General features: G+C 38.9%; 1 protein-coding gene across 1 annotated transcript; it reads left to right on the forward strand.

Annotated features, from left to right (window-relative positions):
* The first annotated feature begins 737 nt into the window (after positions 1–737).
* Positions 738–9,143, forward strand: ifnlr1 (interferon lambda receptor 1). The gene is made up of 7 exons (XM_041045071.1): positions 738–1,038; positions 1,910–2,036; positions 3,608–3,780; positions 3,880–4,064; positions 4,247–4,388; positions 5,537–5,667; positions 6,230–9,143. Exons 1-7 carry the CDS (start codon positions 990–992, stop codon positions 7,235–7,237), a joined length of 1,815 nt encoding a protein of 604 aa, XP_040901005.1. The 5' UTR covers positions 738–989; the 3' UTR covers positions 7,238–9,143.
* The last annotated feature ends 1,469 nt before the right edge of the window (positions 9,144–10,612 follow it).

Consider the following 10,612-nt stretch of genomic DNA (forward strand, 5'->3'; position numbering starts at 1 on the left):
GAAGAAACAGAAGACACTGAGACAGAAGAACTATGGCAAGTTCTCCAAGATGCTTGGAACAACCTGCCTGCCAAGTATGCCTTAGAGAATTGTTGAATTGCTGTTTTAAAAGCAAAGAATGATCACGCCAAATACTGATTTGATTTAGTGTACTTCGTATGAAGTTACACAAAGAAAAACAGTTAGCCCTCAATTTTCTGCTTTTACACTGGCATATTAATAATAACTCCAAAACCATGCATGATTATACCAAATTTACATCTCCCAGCCTGTTTTGAAACATTACTCTAATACTGCGTTTACAGCAGCGGGGATATAAATTAAAGGCCTCTTCACATATTTGTTCATTCAGTTGTTTGTTCGTCATATAAGCTGTGTGATAACTGTCTGTTTTTTCAGCCTGTATGCACTCAATGGTCTGTGAACCAGGTACACACCTTAAGACATCCAGTGTGTGTCACCATGTTCTTTCACTTTCTGTCCTCTACATGCGTTGATCATTTCCAGTAAACTGCAGAAACAAGAAATAACCTGAATGACAAGAAGAGAGTGTGTGAGAGAGAGAGAGAGAGAGAGAGAGAGAGAGAGAGAGAGAGAGAGAGAGAGAGAGAGAGAGAGACATGAGGTGGAAAAGGGAGGAGGAGGAGTGAGGAAAAGGTAAGTCAAGAATGCAAGTGGGCGGAACGTAGAGTAGCAGAAAAACAGGAACAAAGTGATAACATATGCCAAAGTACACCTGCACACCTGCGTAAAGCAAATCCGTTCCCAGGACATATCAGAGATGATTGAGAATCGGTTGCAGGAAAATTCACTGAAATCCAATACAACTTTAATATTTTATAGCCTTTTTGAAATTGAGACTAGTTTTATTTGGGAGCATTTTGGAGATTAAGTTTTTTTTGTTTTGCTTTAGTTTAGAATTCACAACATAGCGACAGCTAATACAGAAGAGTACGACTTTTTTTGTTTTTTTGTGACCCACATACCTGATGAAGATGTGGTCTGTGAATGTCATCTTCCTCCTGTTATTCTGCTATGGTGAGTACCGAGGAACTGCTAATATTGGCCGCTGCTCTGATTTACAGATGTTGATCACTGTCAGTCAAACATTTTAAGGACTATTTTGTTCTCAGAAGTAGACCTAGTAGGAGAAATAACTGATAACACTTAAGCAATAAAGCCAAGTAAAAGTTTGACAGAAAGTGCTTCTCTGCCATTTGAATGCATTCTTCACTGTGTAATATTCACCTAGTGTCACATCTTCGATATACCACATGGACTATAACATTAAAACCACTAACTATGTTTATATGGCTTTACATCATGAAAGCGTGTTTTATGTATGAATTGCTCTAGCCATACAATAGAGGGGACTCTTCTGTATCCCTTTCCTGTAGATGGCAATTATTTCCTTGTATAAAAGATAAGACCAGCAAAGTTAAGGAACAAAGCGCAGTTTTGAGTTTCAGTCACCAGCAGAAACAAAGTCCTTCTTGCATAATCTCCCTGTGGTCCTGAATTGCTCAGGCTTTGGCAGCTATAGTGTGAAAATTGAGTGACTGTTCCTCTCCCAGGACTTCATATTTTGGAGAGATGGGCTGAGAGTAGATGTTGGGGCTTGAATGATTTAACGGTATATGCTGCAATTGGAAATCCAGGCTGCAACATAGATAAAGGCGAGCTGTAGCAGCGGTCGTTACAATATAGAATAGTGTCCTTTCTTACTTGTAGTTTCACAAAAAGTATCAAAAACTATAAAATATAAAGAATGCAAATTTACCATGTTATCAAATTGACAGATTTGGATATAATGCATGAAAATTAACCCATCTGAAGGACCAAGAACAAGAGCGCAGCAATAACATCCATCCATGACCAATTTCGCTCATTTGCCCTTCTTTTCCTGTAGCCTCTCTTTCGACTGGAAATGGGAAAGCGTATTTTGTCTCCAACAACTTTTACAATGTACTTCACTGGGACCCTGTGAAGCCTGCCTTCCCAGGGGAGAAGGTGCTCTATAGCGTCAAGTACTGGAGGTAAGACCCAGGATGACATGAGTCATTATTATTACACCTTTACTTCCATTGCCCTCTTACACAGTTGCGCGTGTGCAGATCCATCTGGAGAAGTGAGTCAAACCAGGAAAAATGTGTTTGAGGGTTAAACACTGAGCTCATAGACCAGCCTGCTGTCACAAATACTCACTAGCGTACCAAATCCAAGACTGAAAACAGTCTCCGGCAAATAGAACATTTACTTGTGTTTTAACAGAGTTTGCTGAACGGTTTAGATTAACATCCCCAGTAGGAACAAATTGGCTTGTTGCTAAAAGCCACAGTCAGTCTGGAGACAGTACTGAGAGATGTACTAATACATTGTTGGTTTTGGTCTTTTCATTGGATTTGTTGACAAAAATATAGAAAACCACTACCTTTATCCTTTAAGATCTTGAAATTCTGTCTTGCATGGGAGTAACTAAGAGGTCCTTATCTGGCTTTCCCTTGCAGCCTCTTTCTGCCTTTCTCTCTTCCCCTACTAATATAATCCGGAAAGGCCAGTGGCTCAGTAAATGTATTGTTCAAAAACTAACATGCAGCCACTGAAGTTTACCACATCGTAACTCTGATTCGGTTCAACTACCCGCGGCTTAGAAGCAGTGATAAATAGCAGCTGTAGGGCCTGTTCCCTAGCATGGACTGCACAGTGCTTTCCTCACTGAATGGAGGCGCAGCGGTCTTAGTGTGCACTTTCATGGATTCCTAGGAGAATTTTTTTCTTTCTTCTTTTCGCTCAGTCTCTACAAATGGCCTCAACAAAGTGGAAAATGCCATCTTGTCTAATTACTCACGACACAGTCTCCCAGACAAATGTCAAGTGCCACCCCTATTCTATTGACTTTTCTCCCAGACACTGTCACCTGAAATTTCTGGAATGACTTCCAGCATCAAATCAGCTGCAGAGGAAGACTGGTTTAACTATACCCGCTCAATATCAGTTCCTCATTAAAACAAAAATGCTGTCATTTGTCTTCCTCAGAAAGTGTGTTCAAATGATGAATAGGACAGGGTGATCTTTGTGTGGTTATTTCACTGAAGCCATGTACTGCACAGAACAGTTTCAGTGATTTTGCTTGCTGTAATCATTCCTCCTGTTCATACTGGCAATTAAAAGATCCTCCTTCCTCCATTCTCATGTGCTTCCAGTCTATGTGATGGAGGAAATGAAAATCCATAGTCCACATTATGTATAAAATGTATTCAAACGCTTATCTGAAGGTAACATGAGGCTTCAGCAGTCTGGGTTAGTAAAATATCTTTCTATTAAGAAATTCAGTCTTTGGATTTAATCCCTCAGCAAGAAACCCTACCCTAAGTTAAACAGGAAATGCTGTGAACTTGGAAGACAGCCAAATGATTTTTGATAAACACAGAGTGATGATTATGACTCAGATGGTTTTGAGATGCACTCAAAACATTCTGAGCTTGTCTTTTAATAATTATGTTTATGACAATCATGTGAAATGGATACCAGTGGACCTACACCACCATGTTCATGGGGTTTCAGTATCACAGACTGACTGTTTCACACTGTGCTGCAACCATTACAGCGACGTTGACCAGAAGTTCAAGATAAAAGAAGAGTGTCAGAACATTGCCGTTCTGACCTGTAACCTGACTGCAGAGACTCCATCAGTTCCCGATGTTCAATACCAGGCTCGTGTGTTTGTTAACGGCAGCTTGATCAGCCACACTCTCAACAGGTTCAAGCCTATAGCACACAGTAAGAATCTCCATGTTCATTCAAGTAATTCTTTGATTCCTCCAGTTTAGAAATTTTCCGTTCTAACATTTCCTCATTCATCTTTCATTGTCTCTGTAGCTAATCTTGGTCCACCCATCTTGTCTACATACACAACGGTGTCATCTCTGTATGTTAATGTCACCCTGCCCTTGGGGCCAAATGGAGTCTCCATTGCAGACATCATCAGCAAAAGCAAAAATGGGCCTTCCAAAAATGTAATTGTTTATACCTTAAATATCACCGAACCAAAGTGGGCTGCACTGGTGAGTCTGCATTTAAACAACATATTACTGTACAAATATTAATTCAGTCATAGAATTGTAGTCATCTCATATGATACAAGTGGAGTTTAGTTAGATAAGAGTTTTGTTGTTGATCTGACCGGTGCAACCCTCAATGGACTTAATCAATCAGTTATCATCCACATGACCCATTGTTTCTCCAGGTCAATCAAACCACAACTGGCCACTTTGTCATCAACTTGAAGAACAACCAAACAAAGTACTGCGGCCATGTGGTCTACAAACCTTCTGCTGAATGGGGTCGCAACAGGAGTCAGAAGGCCTCCTTCTGTGTCACGCTGCAAAGTAAGAACAGTGCTGACCACAACCTCTTCCCTTCTCCTCTTCACACAATGTTGGCCGATAATGATGTATTTCTTCATAAATGTGTGTGTCTTCCTATATTTTAGCCACCAGGGGCTTTTTCTATATCATGTGAAAGTCACTTGCCAATTCTGAGGGAAAGAAGTTACTAAATAACTTCATGTACATTTATAAAAACCTGACTGAAGAGAGCAGACTTATTATTATATTTACAAAACTTAAAAAAAAGCTGTGACACCCAACAACTTAGTGGGAAGCTGTCAAGGACCCACCTGCTGTGGAAAGTGAGAAAATACATTTTACTTTAAGCAGTCCATGCTCATTTCCTCAAGTGATTGCAGCCACTTAGAAACAATGTGGTGTTTGGTAATAAATTAAGACAGTTTTGTTATAAATCAGTCCCTTTTTAGACATCTGCATCTGTGCCATGTCTCACTGTCACAGTATAAACAAGTCAGTTCCACTGGCTAAGACTAGAAAGATGCTGGTGAAAAATACTGGTTAACTGGTTACTGGTTGAGCCTTGAATGATAGTAACATGAAATGAGAAGCCATTCCAAGAAAATCACTTGAAAAGTGTTTGCGCGGTGTCCTTTCCCTCCTCTATTGTTCTCATACTGATGTGACAAGAGATTAGATTATACAGTCTTACTTACGTCTCACCTTAACTTGCCTTATTGTTTATTCTCAACTCTTCAACCTGACAATAATGAAAAACTAATATTATAAATTTACATTACACGTGTACTTCAAAGTACACGTGTAATGTAAAAAGTACAAGGTACTTCCAAAATGCAGTCTAATCTATAGCTATCCTATTCCTAAAGGGGTAATTTCACTTCTATAGGGTATTGTGACACAAGTTCCTGTTACCCAACATGCAATTACTTCCCAGAAGTACTTATATGTACTGGTACATCAAGAAATACAGTGTTTTCAACAGCCCTACATCACAGCTTTCTTACAGTACTCCCTGAGAACGTGCCTCGGCTTGTATGACATGATGGGAATTTTTTTTTCTTTACTGAATGTTTTAAAGTGCTTGAGGTTATCTGATTTTACAGATGTTTTGTTTTGTTTTGTTTTTTTTTCCTGGATTAGTACCTGACACCAATGCTCTCCTCCCTCAGGTGATTCTCAGATGCTTTTGCCCTGGATTTTCATAAGCGTTGCTCTTCTGGTGGCCACAGTCGTGATGTCTGTTGTGTGGATATGCAACTATGTAAAGGGTGGAAAGCACAGTAACATGCCACAGTCATTGGTAAGACTATTCTTTCTTAAGTGTCCTTTGGTGTGTCTGGGTTTCCACAAGGAAATGTTGCCTTACTGGAAAATCAAGCTCTCTGGCACATTAATCAGTGTACTTGTTCTGGGTACCTATGTGAGCAAGCAACGTAAAAATAATTAAACACGCTGAAATGATGTGGATGCTGTTTTAGAAAAGTGCTTTAAGTGATTACAAACAGTCAGTGAGCAGTGGTGGCCTTCAGATTAGAGGAGCAAGCTTGTGACTGGAAGGTTGCTGGTTCTGGATAAAATCTGGGTGAGAAAAATGAAAAAGCAGCATCCTTCTCTCTCTCTCATAAACACCACTGTGGCTCCATTGATCAAGGCCTTTGGTGGTCTGAAGTAATCTTCAGGATTTTAAATGGATCACCTGAGTCTTTATAAAAAGACTGCATATGTACTGCTCAACTTTTATTATGTAGATTAGTTGCCAAATTGGAATTTTCTGTTCATATACACCACTCTAATCAAATGAAAAGCTGTTGTCAGGCATTTATTTAACATTAATGGGCTTGTCTTCTTTATCTTTAAAACAGGTAGCTACTCCTGGTACCCCGTCTAAAGTACTGCAATCTCCAGACAGAAATATCATCATTTCCACACCAGAAGTCAGAGCACAAAGTGACCAAATAATTTACGCCACAATCCAGATGAAGCCAAATGTGCCTGCAGTCAGGTCTGGAGGTTATTCCCCCCAGGACATCCCTTGCCAAGCCTGGCAAGGTAGCACTAACTCCTCTGTGGGCACACGTGCACACAGTCCAACCCCAAATCCAGAGGATACAAGCGCCCAGTCCTCTGAAATCTACAGTGCAGTGGCTGTCCATGTCCCCGCTGAAGAGAACGATGATTTTCAGCAGGCTACCATTAAAGACAGAGAAACAGAACTACCTTCCAATGAAGAACCCTGGGATAAAGGTGGAACGACTCCAAAGTTCATGTTACGTGGAGTACCACCTTCACCTGATCTGGATGCTTATGAGAGCAATCCAGCCAGACCACTGCTGCTGCATGCGGTGCGCGGTGCCAATGGACAACTCATGTTGCCTTCACTCACTCTTCAGTTACAGAGCAAGGCAGGTGACACGGCATCACCTTTTAACTCAGAGAGAAAACCTCTTTTATCGGACCTCATAGAGTGTAAGATGGAGGGCCCATCGTTAGTGTCACTACAGAGCTTTGACAGCTCTGAATGGTCTGATTCTGGGTGGGATGAAAGCACTTTAAGCACCCCAACCCAGCCGTACTGCAACACCCATTATTGCCCATCTCGACCAGTTGCTCCTGATTTTCAACAGCAATGTCAGGAAACACCATCTAGTGATGTCATATTTGAATCCGGTTACAAACAAAACTGGATCCCTGGAGTCCTTCTTCGAACTGCACCCATAGAAGGTCATGAACAAAGAAGGACAAACTATCCTTCAACCTGGACTGTTCCCAGAATGGAGGGGCTAGGTGAGGGAGATGAAGACAAAGGAGGAGGAGCAGAAGAGAGATTGAAGCAAATTCTTCTGGGAGGTTGGGTTCAAATTCAAGAATAGTTCTCCTCTCTGTAATCTTAAAAACTTGCTTTTTCTCATTTGGCTAAAGAAATATCAGTAGAGATGTAGCCTTTTTAACAAAAGGGGCAGCAGGAAGATGATGGGATGGGTGCTTCAGTGACAACAGAGCTCAAGCAGATAAAAGACTTTCCTGTCGAAGTGTGGCTAACGATGCAGAAACATAAATGTATCCTGAACTAAGTCACACTTAGCAACCTCACTGGATCTAAATACATTTCATAGTTGGCTTTATTTATTAATCCAAAAATGTTAAGTATGGGTTTAAAGCTGCGGGATTACAGCTGAAGAAATGACAGCATATACATACTTTTTAAAGTCCTCGTTTATTTTGTCAGGTTATTTTTTCAAATAAACTAACCTCACTTTTACAAACAGAATTTGTATTTTAAAAGATGTTAAATAGTTTAAACTGTAGATTAGGGATTACCTTGTGCTCAGATGCAAAGGGTACAAAGGGTAGGTAAGGTATCCCTTAATCAAAATATTGCAGTATATCAGTAATTTCACACCAACAGTAGTACCTTTTACATTGTCATGAAAGTTTAAAGCTGTGTTTGGACAGCTAAAGTCTGATTTGTTTGCATTATATATTATTGCATCCACATTTCTGTCTGTGGTTAGATTTAGGCAACAAAAGCACTTTGGTTAAGCTCATGGTAAGATCATGGTTATGGTTAAATGTAAATAAATAAAAAAAAACCTGTCTGTAGTTACTGTAAGCTTTTTTTTCTTTTTTTTTTAAACCAGACAACAATCTTTCCCTTACTGTAAATAAAGTGCCTACAGCCTAAACATAACCAGGAAAAGGTTTAGTAATGCTGTAGTCATTGCAAGTGGGTATTGCACTGCAAGGTTGCATATTTTTGGCGGAAAACAGATACGCTGTCTGAGAACGATATGTTCAGTATCAACATATTTGCAACTTGCCAAAAGTGTAAATTAACAACATTTCCTCGTTACACTGATAGAAAACAAAATCCAGTCAAACAACAGCCCCAAACTCCTCACACATAGTCCACATGTGCATTTGTGTGCCATCACTATAACAACACATTATTGCAACTTATCACATTCCCTAAATACACAAACTCAGTCTGGTCACCTTTCAATTATAATGTGGACAGTCAGCCTTAAAGATTAGTTATGAAAACAAATCTGATTGCCTTGTAGCTGAGCAAAGCATTAGACACACTCTGACGCCTACTGTCACGGTTTGAGTTGTTTGAAATGGGGATTAAAATGACTGAATTTCTACTAGAAATGAGTATATTCCTATTTTTAAATAGGCGCCAACATATGTCAGTATTATCAGTAATGTATGAAATATATAAATGATTCCATCTTTACGTAAAAGAATGTAATTTATGAATGAATGTATATTTTTTTTTGTTTGTTTTTTCCAGGCTCAAAGTTCATGAACTCATTTTGTTCTTTTCTTTGTTTGCTGTTCTTTCAGGGTAAGAAAATACAGTGTGTAAAAAATATATTAGAAGGTGGGGTCATGGTGCAACTAAAGCCACGCTGATAACAGCTAGGTTTTTAATTGCCTGAATGCAATCTCTCATACACAGCTGTAAAGTAATAATGTCAGGTGTGTTGAAACCGTGTGATGTGAGTCACACATGGACACATTATGCAGCACATTACATTATGTTGTACATTTGTCTGTACTGAGGACACATATATCTGCTAAATGAATGTTAAAAAAATTATACTATAGTTGTAACTTTGTTTTATTCTGTATTTCCAGATTGTGACTTTCTACACTACTAAATGTTTATGTTGGAAGGTTTATCCTGGAAGGGCTGACTTGCATTCCAAGATAAGATATTAAACAATCAAAAAAAAAAAAAAAAAAATTACACTACATTGTATTTTAATAAAACTTGTAAGTTATATTATTTAAATGACTAATTTCTTATTTCAAAACTGATGTTCTCTAAATGCAGCATTCAGAAACATCTATTGTTCTGTGTATTTATTACATTAGCTGGAGAGGGCAGTGAAAGGATTTTGAAATCTTTGACTTTTGAGCGGAAACCATCCTGCTGGTCAACTAAAACATTCTTAGTTACTAACACTGAGTCTAACACTAACAGTCTCCAGGTGAGGTGAACAAAATATGCCAGAACAATAAACTTGAACCTGTCTAACATATTAAAGGGCTGTATTTAAAAAGGCAGTGACCCTTGCTATGTACTGTAAACATTTACCTGTCTCAGACAATAAAAAGGTGAGGTGGATTGTGCAAAGAATCCAAAGTACAACTCAACAGCCTGTTGCTAACAACGGATAAATGGTTTGGAAGAACACTAAAACACGTGCTTCTGGGTGAACTGCGCCCATCTCACATAATTATCTCAAAAACACAGACCAGCTTTTGTATCAAGGTACTGGGTTTCTATAATCTAAAACTGGGATCCTTTCATGTCTTTGCCTTACCTTTCCAAGAAGCTAAATGAGGAAGTGATCCTCCCATTTAACTGTCCAACACAGAGAGGGAAACTGTAGCTGTCTGCATCCATGTGACGTTTTCCATGGGATAATATAAGCCTTGGGTGCGTCTATGGTTAAATACCCATTGTATGCTAGATTATGCAAGATACCAGATACCCCGATGGAACATTATACAGTAAAAGCCTGACCTATATGCAGGTAACGGGGAAAAAAATAAGAAATATACCTTTTTTAACGGTAAGTAACTCATAATAATTACAGTGGCAGCTACACATAGAATATCAACAAGAATTGCATTTATGAGTTTCAGATACATCAGTCACAAAAACAGGAAAAGTATTCAGTACGGCTAAAGGACCTGTTTCATGAATCACGAATAGGCATGCAGTACATTTTGCAGAATAATAGCTAAATTCTACAAACCTAAAGGTACACCATGACAAATGATGGCAAAACTGAATCAATACATCCTATGACACAATATCAACAATAAACTTTACATGAGCATGTCAGAGCTCAGATTTATTACCAGGCTGCCTCACAGAAATTACACATATCTAATACCATCACACATTAATAACACAGGAGCACAAAAGCTCAACATGAACATGAAATAATATTGTCTGAAGATTCAACTTCCATAGGTAAATTTTGGGATAAAGACAAATTATACTTTAAATCCACACAAGCCAGGTCTACACGTTTTAGACAGCAGCCACCTAAGGGGGACTTTCTGGACTGATAACTGCTCTCTATCTTTTACAGAACCTGCAGAATATGTATAGGGATTTTATTTTTTGTTTTTATTTTTTGCAAAACACTAAAACGGTTACAAAATTTTCCTATCTTGTTCTGTGCAAACCACTATAAACCAGTATGTTGCATGTAATGTTTTAT

Source organism: Toxotes jaculatrix, chromosome 8 (genome assembly GCF_017976425.1).
Source record: "Toxotes jaculatrix isolate fToxJac2 chromosome 8, fToxJac2.pri, whole genome shotgun sequence".
NCBI classification, from domain to species: domain Eukaryota; kingdom Metazoa; phylum Chordata; class Actinopteri; family Toxotidae; genus Toxotes; species Toxotes jaculatrix.

Bases quoted from the DNA above. Each gene is read 5' to 3' on its own strand.
- ifnlr1 (XM_041045071.1), top strand. From the start codon at position 990: ATGAAGATGTGGTCTGTGAATGTCATCTTCCTCCTGTTATTCTGCTAT. The intron at 2,037-3,607 runs GTAAGACCCAGG...CAACCATTACAG, and splicing joins TATAGCGTCAAGTACTGGAG to CGACGTTGACCAGAAGTTCA. The intron at 4,065-4,246 runs GTGAGTCTGCAT...TTGTTTCTCCAG, and splicing joins AACCAAAGTGGGCTGCACTG to GTCAATCAAACCACAACTGG.